The sequence below is a fragment of the Heteronotia binoei genome, chromosome 6 (assembly GCF_032191835.1).
Source record: "Heteronotia binoei isolate CCM8104 ecotype False Entrance Well chromosome 6, APGP_CSIRO_Hbin_v1, whole genome shotgun sequence".
Taxonomy (NCBI): domain Eukaryota; kingdom Metazoa; phylum Chordata; class Lepidosauria; order Squamata; family Gekkonidae; genus Heteronotia; species Heteronotia binoei.
In genome coordinates, this window is record NC_083228.1 from 10,925,830 (window position 1) to 10,951,435 (window position 25,606).

Here is a 25,606-nt window from a genome sequence, read left to right on the forward strand (position 1 = left end):
GTCCAGGACTCTGTTTTGTTCCTCTGATCAAAGCTAGCATGGCTTATGCTGCCACCTAGTGGCTAGCTCAACCATTGCAGCTTGGTTTATATTGGAAATATTGGCCTGTTATCCTCCTACCCAGGGCTTTTTTTGTAGCAGGGACTCCTTTGCATATTAAGCCACACACCCCTGATGTAGCCAATCCTCCGAGAGCTTACAGTAGGCCCTGTAAGAAGAGCCCTGGAAGCTCTTGGACGATTGGCTACATCAGGGGTTGTGGCCTAATATGCAAAGGAGTTCCTGCGACATAAAAGCCCTGCATATAAGTCCAGTAATAAGCTTTATGTATAACTGGGTGTGCGTGTTACATTCAGGGTTGCCTACCGGGAGTAAACAACACTTGAGGTGCAAGCCACACGTACAGCTTTTGATGTAGCTTAATGATGTGCTTATGGAACAACAGGCTGTACAAGAGATCGTTCGCATGATTTTATTCCATTTGTTTTTGAGATTGTATCAGAACAAACTATACACGCACAGGGAAACTAGCAGGGATACAATCACTTTCGCTTAGTGCAGACAGCAAGGAATATATATATATATATATATATTTTTTGCGCTTGCGCAGGGAACGTCGTGCGCTTGGTAATCTGCCACGGGATCCAACCCACAATTCAGAGTTCTTACACAAACCGTGGTTTGTCTGTGATGTAAATGAGCTTCAGGGATTCATGCCTGCAGGTTTCCTTCCCTTCATCGGTGGACCTGTAGCTGAAGACTTTGAGCCCTACAAAACTTTCAACCTAACTCCAATATGTTGCCACGCCCCAGTACCAGCTCTTTAAAGAGCTGATATTTTTTTTCTCGCCCACAGACCAAAGATTCCAAACCGCTGTTTAGTCCAAATTTAAAATCCTGGTGACTGGGAAACAAAACTTGCCCTTAATTTGTTCAGAGGTTTGTGTTCAAATGTCACGACAAACTGAAGTTAAACTGAAGACTTAAAAAACACATTAAGTCATCATTTGCAGCTTCGTGAACAGAGCTGGGGCGGGGGGAACGTCCAAGCATGAGGACTTGTGGCTCAGTTGCTTCACGAACAAATTGCTTGCGACACCGGAATGCCGTCAGATTTTCAGATGAAATTTCGGGTTTTAACCCCGTGCGCCTGTTTTGTTGCCACAAGACGGCATTTCGGGGCCTACGGGGACAGATCCAGTTGAAATGATTTCTCGAGCCTGCAATAACAGCGGGAGGAACGCTTTTGTCAACAGAAATTTCTTTGGGCATGCAAAGGTCGCTGTAATCACAAGGGGGAGGAGGCGGGAAAATGCACATGGGAAGGGGCGGGCAGAACCGCTGAAATCTGTTGCATGTACAAAGGCACTGATTGGGCATTCCGTTTCCCAAGTCTGAAGAGCAGCGCGGCTAGCCAATCGCATTCCCAATACTGAGACGGGCTTTTTTTGGCACCGCTTAAGTGCCAGCCAGGCGTCCTGATTAATCATTTATATAGTACCATTGTTTCCCATGGCATTCCACAGAGTAAAACAAAAACTCTGTGTGAAGATTCTGAAGTGCTGAAATGCAGAAGTGCCAAAGCCCATTGCAGACCGGGCTAGTGATCCTTTAAGAGCTAAGCCCGAGAGAGCTTTTTTTCCCCAGGTGCAAGGTCTGTCCCTTGAACATGTTTGCCGTGGAGGAACCGACTCCTCTCAGCAACCCGACGAAAGGCCAAAAAAACCCCTCCCTACGGATCTGCAACCCGAAATGTGGCTGGAAATTTGAAGTCAAATGTGAAATTCAAGGCCGTACCTGCCACATTTCCCCTCCCGTCTCTCTACCCTCTTACTCGAGAGCCAGTTTGGTGTAGTGGTTAAGTGTGCCGATTCTTATCTGAGAGAACTGGGTTTGAGTCCCCGCTCCTCCACTTGCAGCTGCTGGAATGGCCTTGGGTCAGCCATAGCTCTCGTAGGAGTTGTCCTTGAAAGGGCAGCTGCTGTAAGAGCTCTCTCAGCCCCTCCTACCTCACAGGGTGTCTGCTGTGGGGGAGGAAGATAAAGAGATTGCGAGCCGCTCTGAGTATCTGAGATTCAAAGTGGAGGGCGGGATATAAATCCAGTATCATCTTCTCCCTGACTCACTGTCATCCCACTGTCTAAACCACCTCACCATCCCAAATCCTTCCAGTCTAGAGGTGTTCCCTCTCAAACTGTGTAGCAGCAATGGCCAAGCACTTGAGGGGTTGAACCTGAAATCTGGGGGGTTTTGTTGTAGCAGGAACTCCTTTGCACATTAGGCCACACACCCCTGATGTAGCCAATCCTCCAAGAGCATACAGGGCTCTACTTACAGGGCCTGCTGTAAGCTCTTGGAGGATTGGCTACATTATTATTTATTATCGTAATTTTTATATTCAATTTATAGCCTGCCCTTTTCCGAATGGGCTCTGAGCAGGTAACGTCAATAATACCAGGTTAAAATCAGATTCATAAAATACAACTATATAACGATCTAAAAATGAACTCGAAGAGCCAGTTTGGTGCAGTGGTTAAGTGTGCGGACTCTTGTCTGGGAGAACCGGGTTTGATTCCCCACTCCTCCACTTGCACCTGCTGGAATGGCCTTGGGTCATCCATAGTTCTGGCAGAGGTTGCCCTTGAAAAGGCAGCTTCTGGGAGAGCCCTCTCAGCCCCACCCATCTCACAGGGTGTCTGTTGCAGGGGGTGAAGACATGGGAGATTGTAAGCCGCTCTAAGTCTGATTCAGAGAGAAGGGCCGGGTATAAATCTGCAATTCTTCTTCTTCTTCTTCTAATCCTGCAGTTGGTGGTATCAGTTGCCTCCACTCCTTCCATACATCCCGCAGCTGGCATAAGATGAATGGCTCGACAAGAGTTATTTCATCGGGGCCCCTGCAGCAGGGAGGCCACAGAATAAAAAAATGTCCACATCAGGGGTGTGTGGCCTAATATGCAAAGGAGTTCCTGCTACAAAGAAAAGCCCTGCTGAAATCTAATGAGGTCTCCCTGTGCAGGTTCATACCCTGCTTGCTGTGTAAGCTGTGGGGATCATATTTTGAGAGAAGGGCCATGGCTCAGTGGTAGGCCATCTGCTTGGCACCCAGAAGGTCCCAGGTTCAATCCCCGGCATCTCCAGTTTAAAAGGACCAGGTAGCAGGTGATGTAAAAGACCCCAGAGGCCTGAGACCCTGGAGAACCGCTGCCTGAGTACACAATACAGACCTTGTCGGACCAAGGGTCTGATTCAGGGTTCATTTTAGTGGAGGAGCTGTGGGTCACTGGGAGAATGTCTGCTTGGTGTGCAGGTCCCAGGTTCAATTCCCGGCAGCAGCGGTGACGCCGAAGAGCCGTGTGCGAGAGACCCCTGAAGAACTGCCCCCCACTCTTAAGTGGATGAGACTAACTTGTTGGGCCAATAGTCTGAGTGAGTAGAAGACAGCTTTATGTGTTCATATAGAAGACCGTAGATTTTTACCCCACCCTTCTCTCTGAATCAGTCTCAGAGGACTCACAATCTCCTTTATCTTCTTCCCCCACAACGGAAATCTGTTGGTTTCCCTTGTGGGTGAGGCTGAGAGCTCTTGCAGCAGCTGCCCTTTCAAGGACAGCTCTGCAAGAGCTAAGGCCGACCCAAGGCCATTCCAGAAGGTGCAAGCTGAGGAATGGGGAATCAAATCCGGTTCTAGATATGTTTATGTTTCCCTTTAGATTCCTTTATCGGCCTGGGATTTTGTCAATTCCTTGTCCCTTTTTCTTTCCCACGAATCCTATCCATTTCCCATTTTAAGCGTCCTGCTTGGCATTTTAAACTGTGCCTTGAGAGCAACGTGTGACTCTTTCATTCATACTGTGTGGCTCTCAAAGCCCTTACCACCCTGTTGGTCAGCTTGGATAATACATTTAAAGTTAAAGCTGCTTTTTTTCCACCTCTCTCTCCCCCTTCCTTCCTTCCTTTTCTTTCTTTCCTTCCTTCCTTCCTTCCTTCCTTCGAAACTGACCCTTTCAATTGTCCTCTGAGAATGTCCCAGAAACGCTGACTCTTTCCCCCTTAAAACCGTTAGAATGTCACAGAAGGTTCATGACATCACAGCAGCTCAGCCAATGGTGTGTGACTTCTCGACAATGGGGTTTTTGCCTTTTGTGCAGAAGACAGACCTGTCTAGCATGGGCTCTGGCAACTTTACCGGTATGTAAGCGGGGAGGGTAGAAGGCACCAGACATATACCTCATGGGTTGCATTTTGTCACAAGACTTGGGTCTCCCCCGAGGCTTTAGAATAACGGACATTCAGGAGAGAAGCTTAAAAACATGACAAAATGATGGCAACAGGGAGAGGCCGACACCCCTTCTCTGCACCAAGAGACCAGTACCGATTCCAGTCAAGAAACAGCACCCCTGAATTTCTTATTTATCCAGTCACAGTGAGAAAGCTTATTGAACCAGAGGGAATTTTCTTATCCCTTTGACTCTAGCAGAACTGGTTTTGAAGGCAAAAGACTGCTTCCTTTGTGTGCGTCTGAGGATTACGTTTTCTTGCCAAGTGGACCAAAAACAAATAGCAGCAGTGTGTGTGGAAGGGGGGGGGGGAGGAAAAACGGCGTTCGTCCTTCTTCTCTTTTGTGCCAAGATGTTGAGAATACAAACGATGGCGGTTTCCGTTAAAAAAAAAAAAATCCGTCTCCTGTTCGTTTTCCCCGTCGAGAAAGATGGGTCCGTGGAAGCACCCTTTTTGCAGTGGAACCTTGTCCCGGCGAAGCTTACGGGGGTGTCCCGGCGACTGCTAAAAAACCAGTTTCTTAGGAACCTCCCAAGAGAACTCGCTCCGCCCAAAGTGACCGTAGCAAGCTGTTTTCTGGTAGATGGGCATCTTTAAATCCAGGTCCCTGGTGGTTCAGGTAAAACAAAACAAAACAAAACAAAACAGGATACTGTGTGTTTATGAGTCTTTTCATATTTAATAAAACCTTACTCCCATCATACTTTTAAAATTAAATTACTTTCTCCTACGTGGCCGTAGCAGCCCCGTGGCGCAGAGTGGCTAATCTGCAGTACTGCAGTCCTAAGCTCTGCTCACAACCTGAGTTTGGTCTCGGCGGAAGCTGGGTTCAGGTAGACAGCTCCAGGTTGACTCAGCCTTCCATCCTTCTGGGGTGGGTAAAAGGAGCCCCCAGCTGGCTGGGGGGAAAGTGTAGATGACTGGGGAAGGCAATGGCAAACCACCCCGTGAAAAGTGTGCCGCGAAAACGTGATGCAACGTCACCCCAGAGTCGGAAAGGACTGGTGCTTGCACAGGGGACGACCTTTACCTTTTTATGTGGCCACAGTGGCATGATGAGGATTTCCATCTGTCTGTTTTATATGTTTCAGTTATTTCCCCATTTTTTTGTGGGAGGGGGGAAATATTAGAAAGTCTGTCCAGTCTTAAGAGTTCAGCCAAATTCTCACAGGGGGTTTGAACAGTGGATCCCAGAAGCAAGTATGTGGGGAGGGGAAGTTAAGAAAGAAAGAGCACAATAAAATGTAGAGCCTCCGGAGTTCCGCTCCTGTGAGCTCCTGCCCAAAATGAGACCTGGGTCTAGCCCTGGTGACTAAAGGGAACCTCCAGAGGCAGTCGATGCCAGTGTCAGAAGGCAACCTCAGGGGAAGGCTTCAGCCTTTGTGCCCTGTTCTGGGTCCTCCAGAGAAACTGGTTGGCCACTGTTTGAGACAGGATGCTGGACAAGATGGACCACTGCTGTGACCCAGCAGGGCTCTTCTTATGTTCTTCTAGAAAGACTGGTGGAGTGCATACATGCCCTAAACTAAAATGGCTGTTCTGAAAGCTAGAAAGCAAGATGGGCTCTGTAGGGTTTGTGTGTGTGTGTGGGGGGGGGGGGGGTGCAAATAATTCAGCAGTGTAGCCAAGGTCCTACATGAGCACAAATAAGTGGTTGCTGTCACAATCCAGAGGATGTGGGTAGCTTTAGAAGAAGAAGGCTGCAGATTTATACCCCGCCCCTCTCTCTGAATCAGAGACTCAGAGCAGTTTCCAGTCTCCTATATCTTCTCCCCCACAACAGAAGAAGAAGACTGCAGATTTATACCCCGCCCTTCTCTCTGAATCAGAGACTCAGAGCGGCTTCCAATCTCCTATATCTTCTCCCCCACAACAGAAGAAGACTGCAGATTTATACCCCGCCCCTCTCTCTGAATCAGAGACTCAGAGCGGCTTCCAGTCTCCTATATCTTCTCCCCCACAACAGAAGAAGAAGATTTATACCCCGCCCCTCTCTCTGAATCAGCTTCCAATCTCCTATATTGGACAGCCAGTTTGGTGTAGTGGTTAAGTATGCGGACTCTTATCTAGGAGAACCAGGTTTGATTCCCCACTCCTCCACTTGCACCTGCTAGCATGGCCTTGGGTCAGCCATAGCTCTGGCAGAGATTGTCCTTGAAAGGGCAGGTGCTGTGAGAGCCCTCTCCAGCCCCACCCACCTCACAGGGTGTCTGTTGTGGGGGAGGAAGGTGAAGGAGATGTTGTGGGGGAGGAAGGTAAAGGTGAGCCGCTCTGAGACTCTTCGGAGTGGAGGGTGGGATATAAATCCAATATCTCCTTCTTCTTCTATATCTTCCTCCCCACAATAGACACCCTGGGAGGCAGGTGGGGCTGAGAGGGCTCTCCCAGCAGCTGCCCTTTCAAGGAGAACCTCTGCCAGAGCTATGGCTGACCCAAAGCCATTCCAACAGATGCAAGTGGAGGAGCAGGGAATCAAACCCGGTTCTCCCAGCTAAGAGCCTGCACACTGAACCACGACACCAAACTGGCTCTCCAATGCAGCAGGTAAGCATTTACCTGACAATAACTCCAGGTCGAAGATCAAAATTCTGGTGCACAACATTCAGCAATTCTTTCTCGGGTTTTACACAGGTGCCGTAAGTAAACAGTGAGATGGAGAGCGGCTCAGCCACGCCGATGGCATAGGCCACCTTTTCATTGAATAGAAGAAGAGAAAAGGCACAACGATTAGACACTGTTCACAAATGCCGCTATGTCGCCTTACGCGTGCAAAGCGGCCGACGTGCATGACTTTAAATGCAGAATTCACAGGCTATGTAGAAAGACGGCATGAGGGGGAAAGAGGCAGAGAGGGAGGGAACCATGTATCACTGGGAAGGTAATAAATCTAGCAGCCATTTGTCCTTCCATCTATTGCAGGAAGAAAGCAAGAGTCTTTAAAGACTAATGAAATGCGCAGCAGGGGAGGAGTCTGAAGCCCGAAAGCTACAGGGATTTGAAATTCAAGAAGAGCTCTGCTTTTGCCACGGATCAGTGTGCGAGCACCGATTGCAGAACACAGCAAGATGCTGCGGAACGTGCTACCTTCTGAAGAAGCGAGCGGTGACTCACAAAAGCTCCTCCCCTGCCACAAATTTTGTTAGTCTTTAAGATGCTCCCGGACCTCTGGCCCTTTCCCGCTGCTACAGACAGACAAACCTGGCTACCCATCTTAATCTATTGCAGGGTGGCGCAGAGTGCTCAAGCTGCAGTACTGCAGTCCAAGCTCTGCTCACGGCCTGAGTTCGATCCCGGCGGAAGCTGGGTTCAGGTAGCCAGCTCAAGGTTGCCGCTGCCTTCCATCCTTCTGAGGTCGGTAAAACGAGGACCCAGCTTGCTGGGGGAAAGCATAGATGACTGAGGAAGGCAGTGGCAAACCACCCCGTAAAAAAGTCTGCTGTGAAAACGTCGCGAAACGACTGGTGCTTGCGCAAGGGACTGCCTTGACCTTTTTAATTCTAATGCAAAGGAGAAGAAGAAGAAGATATTGGATTTATATCCCGCCCTCCACTCCGAAGCATCTCAGAGCGGCTCACAATCTCCTTTACCTTCCTCCCCCACAACAGACACCCTGTGAGGTGGGTGGGGCTGGAGAGGGCTCTCACAGCAGCTGCCCTTTCAAGGACAACCTCTGCCAGAGCGATGGCTGACCCAAGGCCATGCTAGCAGGTGCAAGTGGAGGAGTGGGGAATCAAACCCGGTTCTCCCAGATAAGAGTCCGCACACTTAACCACTACACTAAACTGGCTCTCCTCACGTTTTTAGTATTCATCAATTTAAAATGCTGATTAGCCGACTTTCTACCTTGCAGAACCCAACAGCTTGCAATGAAAATGAAAACGAAAATTATTAAAACACATAAGGTACCGCAATTTAAAATCTCAATCAGGACTGCCAATAAATAAAACTAAATTAGTCCAACACAATCTTCAACTGCCTCCTGAAGACTGAAAGTGAGGGGTACAACATGCCTCTCCAGAGAGGCTGTTGCACCAACAGGGGGCTGCCACCAAAAAGGCCCTTTCTTGTGTGCTCACCAGATGAGCTCCTTTGATTGGCTCCTTTGACCCCTCTCCCTGTGACCTTATTGACCGGGCAGGACCAGCCAGTACCAGGAAAGGGTAAGGAGATATGCCAGTTTGTTTTTGGTGCTATCCATGCCATCTATTTCTTGTTTAGACTCAGAAAAGATCTCAGGGAGAACTTACTTGGACTAGAACCCGGCGACACAGCCGGCTTTCACCAAGGACTTGGCCACCCAGCGGGCCGCGTACGCTGCCGACCGATCCACCTTTGTGTAGTCTTTTCCCGAAAAAGCCCCGCCTCCGTGAGCGCCCCATCCGCCGTAAGTGTCCACGATGATCTTCCGGCCAGTAACGCCAGCGTCTCCCTGTGATGGTACAATAGTAAGTCATTAGAAAGCCCTGTTCTGAGAGATTGTGTGGTTGCGGATCCAGCTCTGTTGAAACTGTAGAACATGTGTTAGTTTGCCAAAGGTATAACTACTTAAGAAGACAGTTTGTCGACCCACTGATTTCCGATATCGATCTGCCTGTGGCAAATAAGCTCAATTTTTGCTTGAAGAAGAAGAAGATATTGGATTTATATCCCGCCCTCCACTCTGAAGAGTCTCAGAGCGGCTCACAATCTCCTTTCCCTTCCTCCCCACAATAGACACCCTGTGAGGTGGGTGGGGCTGGAGAGGGCTCCCACAGCAGCTGCCCTTTCAAGGACAACCTCTGCCAGAGCTATGGCTGACCCAAGGCCATTCCAGAGGTGCAAGTGGAGGAGGTGGGGATCAAACCTGGTTCTCCCAGATAAGAGTCCGCACACTTAACCACGACACCAAACCGGCTCTCCACACCAAACCGGCTTGGTGGCTTTGATCTAACCATCACAGTTACAGTTGTAAAACTTCTCCTGAGAGTGTTTAGATTTAAGAGACAAGAGGAGGATTTTAAGAAAACGGGAAATGATGCTTTATGCTGTGCACTTTGCTGATTCTAAATGTTTATTTTGTTAAAATCTGTAAAAACTATATTATGACGATTTTTTTTTATTTCATTGCCATTTGCTTATGACCAAATGGTCTGTGAGCAATAAATATGTATGTATGTATGTAATCAGTCAGTTTATTATTACGGCCCAGGCCACACACCTCTGATGTAGCCAATCCTCTAAGAGCTTATGTCAAGCATTGTCTGCTCTTTATTGACCATGGTTGTTAGAATATAGAAATGTTACTAACCATAAATTTAGCTCGGGCTCCTTTCGCTTTTACTAACAAATGCAGGAATGTCCTCTTTGAAGATGAAGATAAAACCTCCTGGGACTAATTCCCAGGCCAGCAAGGCTGGAACCCAGGAAGAGCTGACCACAGGGAGATAAGGAAGTTACAGTGAGAAAATTCACATGTGAATAGAAGCTTGTTTAGAGAATGTAGGATTGTTTATGAAACCTTTGATGTGCCATCTTAAGTATGCCTTTCACTGTTACTCTGTATCAGTTCCAATACCTAGCTCCTCTGAGCCACAAGGATTATCAATAAACCAAACTTTCTTTCATAATTCAAGGACTGGTTATTTTTGAGATCTAATGCTTGACAGCTTACAGGGCCCTTCTTACAGGGCCTATACATAAAATATAGAAAGTGCACAGCCAATGGGAGTGTTATAATATAATATACAAAGAGTTAAGAAGGAGGTACTTAAGGGAAGAAGGGAACATAGCATTCTTGGGGTGGGAGGAAGAGGAAGAATGCAAAGCCTAAGGGATATTTATATCACTCCTTTGTGTAATGTTCACGATTTCTACAGGCTGCAGTCAAAAATCTGGAGCAAGCGAGTATAACTTGAGAGTCAGAATCTGTCAAAAGCATCTCCCTTACTTCAGAGTCTGGAAGACCCATAAATTTCACCAGTAAAAGTTGGCTAAATCTGGCTCATATCCCTTTACACAGACAACACACAAGCAAAGCATGTTTGAAAGTTTCTACTTTATCTGTGCCACACGGACAAACACGCTCGGCCATTGGCACTTTTTTTACAGCAGCCCTCTATGACTGCCAAAGGAAAAGTGTTACATCGGGCCACAGAAAAGGCTCTTCAATGGGATGGGATTACCAGATCCAATAGATGGGGGGCTGGGGAAACGACATATCTCTTTTGGAGAGGAGCACGAAATCTCAAAACCTTGGCAATATCATTCTGTCTCTCTGTGTCTACTATTCTCTGCTTGACTCCGGCCCTTGCTTGGTTTAGGGCCTGTTACAATTGTAAATATCACTCCTTGCATTTTCATTATTTGGAATGTTACAAAACAAAAGCAGGTTAAGTGTCCTTAAAAAGATACACCTGGTACCAAAAGCATCTAGCCAAGAGCAAACCGGTGGAAGCCGATCTGATGGAGGTTGCTTTGGTATCTCACCTCCCCAGGGCTTTTTTTGTAGCAGGAGCTCCTTTGCATATTAGGCCACACACCCCTGATGTAGCCAATCCTCCAAGAGCTTGCAGGGCTCTTCTTACAGGGCCTACTGTAGGCTCCAGGAGAATTGGCTACATCAGGGACGTGTGGCCTAATAGGCAAAGGAGCTCCTGCTACAAAAGAAGCCCTGCACCTCCCTCTGATGCTATTAAGGGACCATTCAGGGATAGGAGGAGTCAAATGGGACTGGATCCCTGATAGGTTGGTAACAGGGGCACAGGGCTCCCACGGGGTGCAGCCAGGTCCATGCTTGCTAGCGATAGCTGCTCTGTAATAGTGAGGAGACCAAGGCTTTTTCTGTAGAAAAAGCCCAGCAGGAACTCATTTGCATATTAGGCCACACACCCCGATGTCACCATTGCCTCACACAGGGCTTTTTTTGTAGAAAAAGCACAGCAGGGACTCGTTTGCATATTAGGCCACACCCCCTGGTACCAAGCCAGCCGGGACTGTGTTCCTGTGCGTTCCTATTAAAAAATAGCCCTGGAGGAGACTAAGACTAGCTGGCTTTAGGCTGGTCAATGGACGGGACTTTTCTTTCTCATCTCTCCCTCTGACGCAGTCAGGTGAACTTGAACGGCCGCAGATCTCAGTTGCTCAAGAAGTCCCTTTTTTGATGCCGGAGAAGTCGCAGAGCAGTGGATTTCAAACTACGTTTTGTTTTGAAGCTCACTGGGTGAACTCGGCATACGCACTGAGGGGAAAGTGTACAGTGTGTTTCGTGGACTTGGTGCTTGGGGGGTGGGCAACAGTGGGAGGGCTTCTAGTGTCCTAGCCCCACTGATGGACCTCCTGATGGCACCAGGGGTTTTTTGGCCACTGTGTGACACAGAGTGTTAGACTGGATGGGTCACTGGCCTGATCCAACAGGGCTTCTCATGTTCTTGTCTGAGGCAGTGATGCTCTGTATTCTTGATGCTGGGGGGGGCACAGTGGAAGGGCTTCTAGTGTCCTGGCCCCACTGATGGACTGCCTGATGGCACTAGGGGGTTTTTGGCCACTGTGCGACACAAAGTGTTCAACTGGATGGGCCACTGGCCTGATCCAACATGGCTTCTCTGATGTTCTTACTCTCTCCACAACAGACACCCTGTGAAGTAAGTGGGGCTGAGAGAGCTCTGACAAAAACAGCTCTTGAGAGAACAGCTCTTACAGTTATGACCAGTACTCCCTCTAAGCTGTGGAGTCTTGTGAGCAAAAATTCTACTTTGTGAGCTACTGGCATTAAAGTTGCGAGCCACTGCACAAAGTAGTTTGCTCTGGGACCACTTCCCTGAGCTAAGACAAAAATGTGTGAGCCAGAGGCTAAAAAACTGTGAGCTAGCTCACACTAACTCAGCTTGGAGGGAACACTGGTTATGACTGACCCAAGGTCACTCCAGCAGTTGCATGCGGAGGAGTGGGGAATCAAACCCGGTTCTCCCAGATAAGAGTCTTAGAACGTAAGAGAAGCCATTTTAGATCAGGCCAGAGTGTCCAACACTCTGTGTCACACAGAGGCCAAAAAAAAATTATATACACACACACACACACACTGTGGCTAATAGCCACTGATGGACCTCTGCTCCATATTTTTATCTAACCCCCTCTTGAAGGTGGCTATGCTTGTGGCCGCCACCACCTCCTGTGGCAGTGAATTCCACATGTTAATCACCTTTTGGGTGAAGGACTTCCTTTTATCGATTTTAACCTGATTGCTCAAAAATTTCATCGAATGCCCACGAGTTATTGTATTGTGAGAAAGGGAGAAAAGTACTTCTTTCTCTACTTTCTCCATACCATGCATTATCTTGTAAACCTCTATCATGCCACCCCGCAGTCGACGTTTCTCCAAGCTAAAGAGCCCCAAGCGTTTCAACCTTTCTTCATAGGGAAAGTGTTCCAGCCCTTTAATCATTCCAGTTGCCCTTTTCTGGACTTTCTCCAATGCTATAATATCCTTTTTGAGGTGCGGCGACCAGAACTGCACACAGTACTCCAAATGAGACCGCACCATCGATTTATACAGGGGCATTATGATACTGGCTGATTTGTTTTCAATTCCCTTCCTAATAATTCCCAGCATGGCGTTGGCCTTTTTTATTGCAAACGCACACTGCCTTGACATTTTCAGTGAGTTATCTACCACGACCCCAAGATCTTTCTCTTGGTCAGTCTCTGCCAGTTCACACCCCATCAACTTGTATTTGTAGCTGGGATTCTTGGCCCCAATGTGCATTACTTTGCACTTGGCCACATTGAACCGCATCTGCCACGTTGACGCCCACTCACCCAGCCTCAACAGATCCCTTTGGAGTGCCTCACAATCCTCTCTGGTTCTCACCACCCTGAACAATTTAGTGTCATCCGCAAACTTGGCCACTTCACTGCTCACTCCCAACTCCAAATCATTTATGAACAAGTTAAAGAGCATGGGACCCAGTACCGAGCCCTGCGGCACCCCACTGCTTACCGTCCTCCGTTGCAAAGACTGCCCATTTATACTCTGCTTCCTATTACTCAGCCAGTTTTTGATCCACAAGAGGACCTGTCCTTTTACTCCATGACTCTCAAGCTTTCTAAGGAGCCTTTGATGAGGAACTTTATCAAAAGCTTTCTGGAAGTCAAGGTAAACAACATCTATCGGGTCTCCTTTGTCCACATGTTTGTTCTTAACCGCTTAACCACTACACCGAACTGGCTCTCAACTACTGGGCATGTAGAAGGCCCCAGGTTCAATTCGTGGCTTCTCCAGTTAAGAAGATCTAACAGTGGGTGATGTGGAAGACCCTGGAGAATGGTGGCCAGTTCAAGCAGACACCACCGGCTTGGATGGACCAAGTGTCTGGTTCAGTAGAGGGCGGACCCACGCTTTCACATACCTGGGGGCCACCGATGACAAACCGGCCACTGGGCTGCAGGTGGTAAACGGTGTCCTCGTCCAAATATTGGGCCGGAACCACAGCCTTGATGACCCGCTCCCTCAGGGCCTTGCGCATGGCCTCCAGGGAGACTGTTTCGTCGTGCTGCACAGAGATCACAATGGTATGGACGCGCATAGGGATGACCGTGCCGTCTTTCTGGAGATACTGGACTGTGACCTGAGGACGGACAGAAAAAAACGTTGTGTGATCACAGGATGAGGAGGTAGGCCATTTATCACACCATCTTCCAAAAGACTCGACTTCAACCAGAAAAATATCCATGTTTTGTGGCCAGAATGGTTTATATGTTTGGGCTTAAAAACCGAAGGACAATTATAATTATAATTCAAGAAGCATTTAAAGGTAGATGCTGAAAGGGTGCATGGTGTCCCAGGCAGCCTTGCTGCCCACCGCGAGAGGGAGGGGGAGGCAAATAGGGATTTGCCTAGGGAGCAGGGCAGTGGGGCGAGGGCTGATTTTGGCGCCCCTGCCCTGCCGGCACCCTAGTTTGCCTAGTGGGCAGGCCAGCTGCAGATGCTGATATGATATAATTTAGTACACATTAGAATCACAGAATCAGAATTGGAAGGCACCTCCAGGTTCATCTAGTCCCCCTGCACAATGCAGGAAACTCACAAATCCCTCCTCCTAAATTCACAGGATCTTCGTTGCTGTCAGATGGCCATCTAGCCTCTGTTGAAAAACCTCCAAGGAAGGCGAGCCCACCACCTCCCGAGGAAGCCTGTTCCACTGAGGAACCACTCTAACGGTCAGGAAGTTCTTCCTAACATTGAGCCGGAAACTCTCAACCCATTGGTTCTGGTCCTACCTTCCGGGGCCACAGAAAACAATTCCACACCATCCTCTATGTGACAGCCCTTCAAGTACTTGAAGATGCTGATCACATCACCCCTCAGCCGCCTCCTCTCCAGGCTAAATTCTGGCAATGTCAGGAGTGTGTGGCATATGCAAATGAGCTCTGGGACCTCTTTTTCTATGACGTGACCACTGTTCAAGGGTATCTTTGTCCAACAGATATCCAGTCGATTGACCATGGTTTCTATCCCACTCCACACGGAGCTCTGATTTCTCCCACCTACCGCTTACTCCTTCCTCCCTCCCCCCCCCCCCAATTAGGGCCCAGCCGCCAACTGACCTGGGTTTTGGAGTCAGGTCTGAGCCATGGGAGTTCACCACTGCGCCTCAGCTCGGCCAGTTTGGCATTCAGTTTGTGAGCCAGCACGATGGTCAGCGGCATGCATTCCTCCGTCTCGTCCGTCGCGTAGCCAAACATCAGACCCTGCAGCAGGAAAGGAAGGATCAACATTCATGGGCCAGGGCCTTCTCGGTGGCAGCACCGATGCTTATTTATTATTTATTTATTCCTTTAGATTTTTACCCTGCCCTCTCCGCAAGCGGACTCAGGGCGGCTAACAACTTATTCAACATACACAATCAGAATTTCAAAACAATAAAATACCATTAAAACATTTTAAAACATTTTACGGAGCTGTTTATGGGGAAGGCAACGGCAAGCCACCCCGTAAAAGTCTGCCATGAAAACGTTGTGAAAGCAACGTTACCCTGGAAACGGCTGGTGCTTGCACAGGGGACCTTTCCTTTCAGTTACAATATAGGCGGGATCTTCCTTTTCTAACAGTGATCCCATAATGATCGCAATTCCTCAGCAATGTAGGGTGGCAGTCCTCTCCTGGTTCAGTTGTTAAAGGCCTGTCGAAATAACTCAGGCCCTGCAAAACTGAGAGAGATCCCGCAGGGCCCTTACGGCCTCTGGGAGGGCATTCCACTTTTCTGGTGCTCCCACTGAGAAGGCCCTGGTTCGTGTAGAACACAGCCTGGCCTCCCTTGGTCCGGGGATAGACAATAGATGCGTCCCTGAACGCAGTGCTCTCTGGGGAACATGTGGAGAAAGGCGGTCCCACGGATAGGCAGGCCCCCGATCATATAGGGCTTTGGTTTGACTGTTAGCCAACTAGAGTTCACTTGCGGAGTGGGCGGCATATAAACCCAAGGCAAATAAATCAATACATACATACATAAATGGCAACCAAACAAAGAGGCTTCACTGTTTTTCATTCTCTTCCACAGGCACAGATGGTTTTAAAAGGGGGTTAGACATATTGATCAGGGCTTTTCTTGTAGCAGGAACTCCTTTGCATATTAGGCCACACCCACTGATGTAGCCAATCCTCCAAGAGCTTACAGGACTCTTAGTACAGGGCTTACTGTAAGCTCCAGGAAGATTGGCTACATCAGGGGTGGGTGACCTAATATGATGATGATGATATTGGATTTATATCCCGCTTTCCACTATGAATCTCAGAGTGGCTCACAATCTCCTTTATCTTCCTCCCCGCACAACAGACACCCTGTGAGGTGGATGGGGCTGAGAGGGCTCTCACAGCAGCTGCCCTTTCAAGGATAACCTCTGCCAGAGCTATGGCTGACCCAAGGCCATGCTAGCAGGCGCAAGTGGAGGAGTGAGGACTCAAACCCGGTTCTCCCAGAAAAGAGTCCACACACTTAACCACTACACCAAACTGGCTCTCAAAGGAATTCTTGCTAAATATGCAAAGGAATTCCTGCTTAAAAAGCCCTAATATTGATGGAGGAAAGATCCATCTATCAGTGGCTACTAGCTTTGGTGACTACAGAGAACCTTCACGTTCAGAAGTGGTAATCCTCTGAATCCCAGAGCCAAGAAGCAACGTCAGGGGGAAGGTCTTGACCTCTAGTCCCTGTTGTTGGCTTTCTAGAGGAGGAGGAAGAAGAGATTGGATTTATAGCTTGCCCTTCACTACCCGAAGGAGAGCAGCTTACAATCTCTTTTCCCTTCCCCTCCCCACAACAGAGATCCTGTAAGGCAGGTGGGGCTGAGAGAGCTCGGACAGAAACTGCTCTTGAACAGAACAGCTCTGAGAGAGTTATGACAGACCCAAGGTCACTCCAACAGTTGCATGTAGAAGTGTGGGGAATCAAACCCAGTTCTCCCAGCCCATGCGCTTAACCACTACACCAAGCTGGCTCTAGAGAACTGGTTGGCCACTGTGTGAGACAGGACGTTGGCCTAGCTGGACCACTGGCCTGATCCAGCAGGGCTCCTCTTATCAGGGGTAGGCCATGATCTCTATGCCCTGTTGTTGGACCTCCAGAGGCACTAGCTGGGCACTGTGTGAGACAGGATGTTGGATGAGGGCCCACTGGTCAGACACAGCAAGGCTCTTCTTATGCTCTTACGTGTGGCAGCCTGGTGGTGGGTAAAAAGGGGAAGGGGGTGCTAGGAACTATCTACCCGGGTCTCCTCAAAACCTGAAACCCATCCTAACCACAGCCCTTCACATCTTGCACATGTACCTTTTCTGCATCTGTCTTGACAATTCTGTATCTGTGCACATGGGGAATAGCTCTATTATTCTACTACCTGATCCAGTAACTGTTGCTTATTTGTTTAGGGCTGAAAAGCTCAATGCAATGGAAATCAGGCCTTAAATTCAGCAGGAGCTCACAGGAGCACAGCTCCTGTACCTTTCTGAGAGTTCCCCCTCTTCCTCCCCACCTGCCTTGTCCATTGAATAGGAGGTGCAGCCGCATAACAAACCCTGGATTAGGAGAGCGGGCAGCCAGCCAGCCACCAGGGGCTTTGCCACGCCCCCAGGAGTCCTCATTAACCCCTGGAGAAGCCCACACCACCCTTTCTCCAATTCTTATGTGATTTTGAGTGGTTGGTGTCTTGCTGGCCTTTTGTGGTGGCCAAGGAGAGCCTCAGGCGAACGAGGCCTGCTTGGGCTGACTGGATCTCTAGCCCACCCAAGCAGGCCTTGCTTGCCTGGGGTTCTCCTTTCCTGCATCGGGTTGCTATTGGCTGGGAGGCGGTGGCATATGCTAATGAGTTATGCTAATGAACTCCACCACCTATTTTTCTACAAAACGGCCCCTTGATGGAGACAGAATATATTTGACATTCTAGAGCTATCAATCTCAATTATTGGTGAGGGGTTTTTTTTTGGGGGGGGGGGGGGTTTACCTGGTCCCCAGCACCCACTTCTTCTTCTGCCCTGTGCAGATGTACACCCTGCGCGATGTCGGGGGACTGTTGTTCCAACGCCACGAGAACATTGCAGGTCTTGTAGTCGAACCCTGTGGAATGGAGTTCCAAAATATGAATGGCTTTCAGGTTCACAGGCTCAGCCTAACCCACCTATCTGGATCGCTGGGAAGGTAAAATGGAGGGAGTCACATCCACTCCCCCCTGAATCCTTTGGAGCAAGGAGAGGATTTTAAAAAGTATGAGAATCAGGGCTCCCTTTTGTAGAATATATCTTCAATCAGGAAATTTCTCCCTATAATTCTTATCACATGTCTTTGCTTTGCTTTTAACACAAGATCCTTAATGTTCTCTTTTTCCCTCTTGCACAAATTTTTTTTTATACTATGAAGATTATGATGATATTGGATTTATATCCCACCCTCCACTCCGAAGAGTCTCAGAGCGGCTCACAATCTCCTTTACCTTCCTTCCCCACAACAGACACCCTATGAGGTGGGTGGGGCTGGAGAGGGCTCTCCCAGCAGCTGCCCTTTCAAGGACAACCTCTGCCAGAGCTATGGCTGACCCAAGGCCATTCCAGCAGGTGCAAGTGGAGGAGTGGGGAATCAAACCCGGTTCTCCCAGATAAGAGTCTACACACTTAACCACTACACCAAACTGGCTCTCTATAACACAGGAGTGGAACTCTTTATTAAATTCTTTATTCTATTCTCATGCATTTCTTCATTTAATTCTTAGTTTAACAGGCATTTAATTTATACCTAGTATTTTTTCATGAATGCTCAATTTGCATTATTAGTTGTTCATAATTATTGGCAAAGCTGCAGTATTGCAGTCGGAGCCCTCTGCTCAATGTCAGACCCAGAGCCAAGGCTTGTACTTTGGTAGGATCCATTCCCAGGCCCCCCATGGAAATGCGGTATCCCAAAAAGTCGAGCTCTGTCTTGTGGAACTCACATTTGGACAGTTTGGCAAATAATTTGTGCTCGTACAGTGTTTGCAGCACCTCACTTGCCAACTGGATGTGTGAGGGCAGGTCTTGCGAGTATATCAAAACCTCATCCAGGTAACAGACCGTGCCCTTATATAGGTATTGATGCAATACTTCATTGATTAAGTTCATGAATGCCCCTGGCGCCCCCTTAAGGACGAATGGCATGACCAAGTACTCGTATTGGCCCGGGGTGTGCTGAAGGCTGTTTTCCACTCATCCCCCTCCTTGATGTGCACCCGGAAGTAAGCATCTCTGAGGTCAAGTTTAGTGAAGACTTTCCCTTGGGACACCTCTCCTAAGAGGTCCCGTATGAAGGGGAGGGGTACGCATTACTCATGGAAATCGCATTCAAGCCGCGGAAGTCAGTGCAAAGCCGTCTCTCCATCTATTAGCCTGCCCCCCTTGTGGCTCTTGAACATATGATGTTTATTCTATGTGGCTGTTCCGTTAAGCAAGTTTGGCCTCCCCTGGTATAGGGCCTATTGTAAGCTCCAGGAGGACAGGCTACATCAGGGGTGTGTGGCCTAATATGCAAAGGAGTTCCTGCTACAAAAAAAAAGCCCTGATTAGAATGACTGTTTGAATTTAGGGTTTAGACCGATTAGAATGACTGTGAGTTTAGGGGGAGGTGTTTGTGGGTTTCCTGCATTGTGCAGGGGGTTGGACTAGATGACCCTAGAGGCCCCTTCCAACTCTATGATTCTATGACACAAAGGGGAAACTGAGCGGGGAGACCAGAGGAAAAAGAGGAGACCAGAAGATCCAGAGAAGGCCATAGGCCAAGATGGCTTTTAAAAAGAACGAGACAGATTCATGGAGGACGTCTATCAGAGGCTACTAGCCATGATAAATATAAGGGAACCTCCATTTTCAGAGGCGGTCAGCCTCTGAATCCCACAGGCAACCTCAGGGGAAGGCTTCGGCCTCTGTGCGCTGTTGTCGGACCTCCAGAGGAACTGGTTGGCCACTGTGCGAAACAGGATGCTGGACTAAACGGACCACTGATCTGATCCAGCAGGGCTCTTCTTGTGCTCCTAAATGTTTATCAGCCCTTTCTGCCATATTCTCAATCAAAATGCCACCACCAATTCCAAACGCACAGACTGTGGTTTTTCCTAACCCAGGGTTGGGAAAAACCACAGTATCTGCGTTTGGAATAGGTGGTGGTATTTTGATTGGGAAAACAGCAGGGGGCGACACACTGTCCCCAACCACTATTTCACACAAACTCAAAATCTCTCCCTGCCCCCTTGTTCAGTATTTGGGAAGGGAAATAGTCAGAAATCTACCATGCATCTCCCATATCATGAATAGTCTGTGTTTTGTTTCTGCACCTGAAAAGCTATGTGATGAGGAAGCAAGGCAACAAGAACTCTTGGGGTTGCTGTGTTCCTGACGCGGATCAGGACCTCATGGAAATTTTTAAAGAACTACGAATGCTTTAAATATGGTGTCAGTGGCCAGGGGATGATGGGCGGCCTCCGTCACCTGTATTTTGGCCCTGACCTTAGACCAGGCCTCATTTTGGGCAGGAGCTCACAGGAACAGAGTTCTGGGACCTCTACATTTTATTGTGCTCTTTCTTTCTTACCCCCCCCCACACACACACACAAATCCTTGCTTCTAGGCTCCACTGTTCAAACCCCCCGTGAGAATTTTGCTGAACTCTAAGATTTGACAAACTTTCTCATATTCCCCCCCCACACAAAAAAAAATGGGAAAATAACCAAAACATATAAAGAAGACAGATGGAAATCTTCGTCATGCCACTGCGGCCACATAGGAGAAAGTACTTTAAAAAGTATGAGAGTAAGGTTTTACTATGACAATTCTAATTCAAGAAGCCTTTTAAGGTGGATGCTGAGATGATATAATTTAGTCCACCTTCCGATGATGTCAGGGGTGTGTGGCATATGCAAATGAGTTAGGCTAATGAGTTCCGGCACCTCTTTTTCTATGAATTGGCCCCTGCCTAAAACTGCATATCCTGTTAGAAACAACGCATATCCTGTTAGAAACAACTGCATATCCTGTCAGAAACAACGCATTTATTTTCCCTTCTGTAACATTTAGGGCAGGAGTGGCCAAACTTGCTTAATGCAAGAGCCACATAGAATAAACGTCATGTTTGAGAGCAGGAAGGAAGGAAGGAAGGAAGGAAGGAAGGAAGGAAGGAAGGAAGGAAGGAAGGAAGGAAGGAAGGAAGGAAGGAAGGAAGGAAGATGCAGAGGAGAGAGGTAGAAAGAAAGCAACTTTAACTTTGAACACATTCGCCAAACCACCAGCTGGCCTGACTTGGAGAAGTGATTTAAAGAGGCAAATGTCTTCTCCATGCCTGCTGACGGGGAGGTGGGGGCTTCAAGAGCAACACAATATGTGCGAAAGAGCCATAGCGTGGCCACCTCTGATTAAGGGCGAATTCCTCATGTGCTGACATCACAACCTTGTTCCCCTGATTTCGCCCCAAGGCTGGTTGCAGGGCCCAGCAGTTTCCCTGGAGAAATACAGCTGCTTTAGAGGGTGGCGTCTATGGCGTTATATACTGCTGACGTCCCTCCCCTCTCCAAACCCCGCCTTTCCGAAGCTCCGCCCCCCTCCAAACTTCCAGGTATTTCTCAGCCCACAACTGGCGCTCTGAAGAGGCACCATGCTGAAACTGGCATCCTTTCGTTTCCCCCCACACACACACACCTTTTGCGGAATCATCGTAACCGATGTGGCGAATCGTGTCTCGTACAACCCGCTGGTAATCCACCACAGCTCGGGAGGTGATCTCTCCGCAGAGTAGCACCATTCCTGTTTTGCACACGGTCTCTGAAAGAAAAGAGGAGGGGAAACTGTATTAGGCAGGCGGAAAAATTCCTCTAGAAATAAATACATTCTGTGCTCCTGGATACTGGTCCCTCACAAATGCTACAGTTTGGTGTGAGAGCCAATTTGGTGCAGCGGGAACCGGAGGCTTGGCTGCCCCAGGCAGTACAAACAATTGTGTGTGTGTAGTAGTTAGGAGTATCAGACTAGGATCTGGGAGACTCCAGTTCGAATCCCCCCTCACATCATCGATGCACACTGGAGGATGTTGGACCAGTGACATTCTCTCAGCCTAACCTACCTCACAAGGTCATTGCGATAAGCACACCCAATGCATTCATTTTCAAAACGAAGCAAAGGACCCCTGATGGCTTTTCGGGTTTGGCCCGTGGTGGCTCCCTTTGAGTCCTATGGAACGGTGCAAATCAGTGCCCTGAGACCCCTTGCAAGGATAAAAAGGTTTTGCTAGGAAACCCAGATGGCAGAATAGCTCTCCCATGAGGTGAAAAGGGGTGGATCAACATCTGGAGCAGAGGTTCATCAGTGGCTATTAGCCACAGGGTATTGATGGAAAAGAGCCCCGTGGCGCAGAGTGGTAAAGCTGCAGCAGTGCAGTCAAACTCTCTGCTCGTGACCTGAGTTCGATCCCGGCGGAAGCTGGGTTCAGGTAGCCGGCTCGAGGTTGACTCAGCCTTCCATCCTTCCGAGGTCAGTAAAATGAGTCCCCAGCTTGCTGGGGGGGAAAGCGTAGATGACTGGGGAAGGCAATGGCAAACCACCCCGTGAAAAGTCTGCCGTGAAAACGTGAAAGCAACGTCACCCCACTGAGAAACGACTGGTGCTTGCACAGGGGACTACCTTTAGCTTTTTACTGATGGAACTCTCTGGGGCAGTGATGCTCTGTATTCTCGGTGCTTGGGGTGGGGGGGGGGGAGTGGGAGGACTTCTAGTGTCCTGGCCCCACTGATGGACCTCCTTATGGCACCTGGGGTTTTTTATGGCCACTGTGTGACACAGAGCGTTAGACCACTGGCCTGAGCCAACCTGGCTTCTCTTATGTTCTCAGGTGGACTTCTTACCACAAGCCACCTTGGCGTTTGGATCTTGGCTCAGATGGGCGTCCAGCACCGCATCGCTGATCTGGTCGCATATCTTGTCTGAAAGAGAAACGAAGAGCCGAGCGTCAGGAAGCAATGTTAGCGCAGGGCACAAAACCATCCGGTGTCCTGTTACGTCGTTACCCCAGGCAGAGTTGGTGGTGGAAAGGGGCATCAGCTCCCAGTCAACTTATGGTGACCTCAAAAGATTTTCAAGGCAAGGGACAAAGAGATACCATTCCTGGCCTCTGCATTACAACACCGGACACTTCTGGTTGTCTCCCATCCAAGTACTAACTGATGGATGCCTTCCATATCCCTGATCCACCCCTCCCCACCCAGTATCCCTGTGGTTGCTAGGTTGGGGTTTGCAGCTCTACCCAGAGAGCCAGTTTGGTGTAGCGGTTAAGTGTGCGGACTGTTATCTGGGAGAACCAGGTTTGATTCCCCACTCCTCCGCTTGCACCTGCTGGAATGGCCTTGGGTCAGCCAGAGCTCTGGCAGAAGTTGCCCTTGAAAGGGCAGCTGCTGGGAGAGCCCTCTCAGCCCCACCCACCTCACAGGGTGTCTGTTGTGGGGGGAGGAGATAAAGAAGACTGTAGGCCACTCTGAGTCTCTTATTCTGGGAGAAGGGCGGGGTATAAATCAGCATTCTTCTTCTTCTTAACCATGAATCCCCATGGGTTTGGCTTTATGTGGGAGATGATAGCCGACTCCCTCTGCCTCTCAGGCCCGCACTGTCAGTAACTGCCAAATGACCTGACGCATGGCTTTCGTCACAAGGTCTCCAAAGGAAGAGTAAGTTTAAAAGTGGGCACCAGTCCAGAAAGTTTGAGAACCACCACCTCAAAAGCACTAAGACATTCCAGGGTTGTGATCCTGTATCCTGTCTTCCTGGTTTGCAGCGGTGAAGTCTCCAGCCAAAAGGAGTGCAGCTTTTCCTTTATTTATTTTTATTTCATTGACCTTAAATTCCTATCCCGCCCTCTCCGCAAGTGGACTCAGGGCGGCTCACAGTCCATTTAGATATTTGCATTTACCATTTAAAAACCAATCAAATACAATTACAATTAAAACATTCTAAAAAAACATTCTATGGCGCTGTCCTCAATATAGGCGGGTTCTTCTCCTGATGGTGATCAAATAGTAATCCTAGCTCTTTAGAGATGTGGGGCGGCAGTCTCCTCCCGGGCCAGATGTTAAATGTCTGTTGCAACAGTTATGTCTTGCAGAACTTTATCATCAGCCTTTGAACTAGAGTTGCCAATCCCCAGGTAGGGGAGCAGCTACGAAGCACTATGGCATCCGCAATAAACCAGCCTCAAATATGAAAAAACATAGATTTCTAAATATATAGTATAAAGAACTTATACAAAAGTGCAATACATATCACAAAAGTCCAATATATAATTATACAAAAGTGCAATATATAAGTTCTTTATGCTATATTTCTAAATCTACGATTTTTTTTCATATTTCTCTTTTCCACGTTACTCTGTTGGTTGCTGAATCCCCAGGTGGGGGCAGGGGATCCCCCGTTTGGAGGCCCTCCCCCCACTTCAGGGTCATCAGAAAGGGGGGGAGGGAAATGTCTACTGGGAACTCGGTTATTCCCCACGGAGAACGATTCCCATAGGGTATAATGGAGAATTGATCTGTGGGTATCTGGGGCTCGGGGCGGGGGGCTGTGAGGTAGCGGCACCAAATTTGCAGCATAGCCTCTGATGCCTCACCTCAAAACACCCTCCACGTTTTAAAACGATTGGACCAGGGGGTCCAATTCCGTGAACTCCAAAAGAAGATGCCCCTATCCTTCATTATTTCCAATGGAGGAAAGGCATTTAAAAGATAAGCAGTCCCTTTAAATGTGATGGCCAGAACTCCCTTCAGAGTTCAATTATGCTTGTTCCAACCTTGCTCATGGCTCCACCCCCAATGTCTCCCGGCCCCACCCCCAAAGTCCCCAGGATCCGTCCCCAGATATTTCTTCAATTGGACTTGGCAACCCTACTTTGCACATATGGCATATAGACGACAACTGCACAGGGGTGTATTTTTAGATCCTTGGAAGCAATGTTCCCTCTATGTTGCAGAGTCTTTGTGACCAGAGAACACCAGATATCTCCCTTACACAATGAAAACACTGTACTTAGTAACACAAACACGTGAAAAAACTCAAAACACTAGCAATGCTCGTGGGGAAAAGTCAAAATGTTATAACACACACACTGTCGCCAATAATTACATTAACCTGAAAAACGAAAAACAAACCACCAAGTTCCAATACAATTCCAGGCTTCCAAGGGGTATGCAAAGAACGTTCCATACTCAAGAGTAGTATGAATGTAAATTCTCCAAATGCGCGTAAAGTAGGTTCTCAACAGAATTTCGATCGCTATACTTCCCATTTCAATAAATATCTTTATCAAGAGATGTGCCTTTAAGCAAGCCTTTACACTGAGGCCTTCAAAAGCTATATATCAAATTCACAATATTTATTTTCTTATCTCTGGAGCCTTAAAGCCTCTGTAACTGGGCCAGTTTGGTGTAGTGGTTAAGCGCGCGGACTCTTATCTGGGAGAACCGGGTTCGATTCCCCACTCCTCCACTTCCAGCCGCTGGAATGGCCTTGGGTTAGCCCTAGCTCTCGCAGGAGTTGCCCTTGAAAGGGCAGCTGCTGTGAGAGAAGAAGAAGATATTGGATTTATATCCCGCCCTCCACTCCGAAGAGTCTCAGAGCGGCTCACAATCTCCTTTACCTTCCTCCCCCACAACAGACCCCCCTGTGAGGTAGATGAAGATACTGGATTTATATCCCGCCCTCCACTCCGAAGAGTCTCAGAACGGCTCACAATCTCCTTTACCTTCCCCCCCACAACAGACACCCTGTGAGGTGGGTGGGGCTGGAGAGGGCTCTCCCAGCAGCTGCC

At 48.5% G+C, this 25,606-nt stretch overlaps 1 protein-coding gene across 1 annotated transcript in view; it reads right to left on the reverse strand.

The window, feature by feature from the left end:
* Positions 1 to 458: 458 nt before the first annotated feature.
* Positions 459 to 25,606, reverse strand: part of MAT1A (methionine adenosyltransferase 1A) — a 41,961-nt gene continuing 16,813 nt past the window's right edge. Inside the window, 9 exon segments of the mRNA XM_060241043.1 lie at positions 459 to 4,887; positions 6,837 to 6,970; positions 8,528 to 8,550; positions 8,553 to 8,709; positions 13,664 to 13,882; positions 14,862 to 15,005; positions 17,751 to 17,863; positions 21,460 to 21,582; positions 22,659 to 22,736. Coding sequence (XP_060097026.1) covers positions 4,785 to 4,887; positions 6,837 to 6,970; positions 8,528 to 8,550; positions 8,553 to 8,709; positions 13,664 to 13,882; positions 14,862 to 15,005; positions 17,751 to 17,863; positions 21,460 to 21,582; positions 22,659 to 22,736 — 1,094 coding nt within the window. The 3' untranslated portion in view covers positions 459 to 4,784.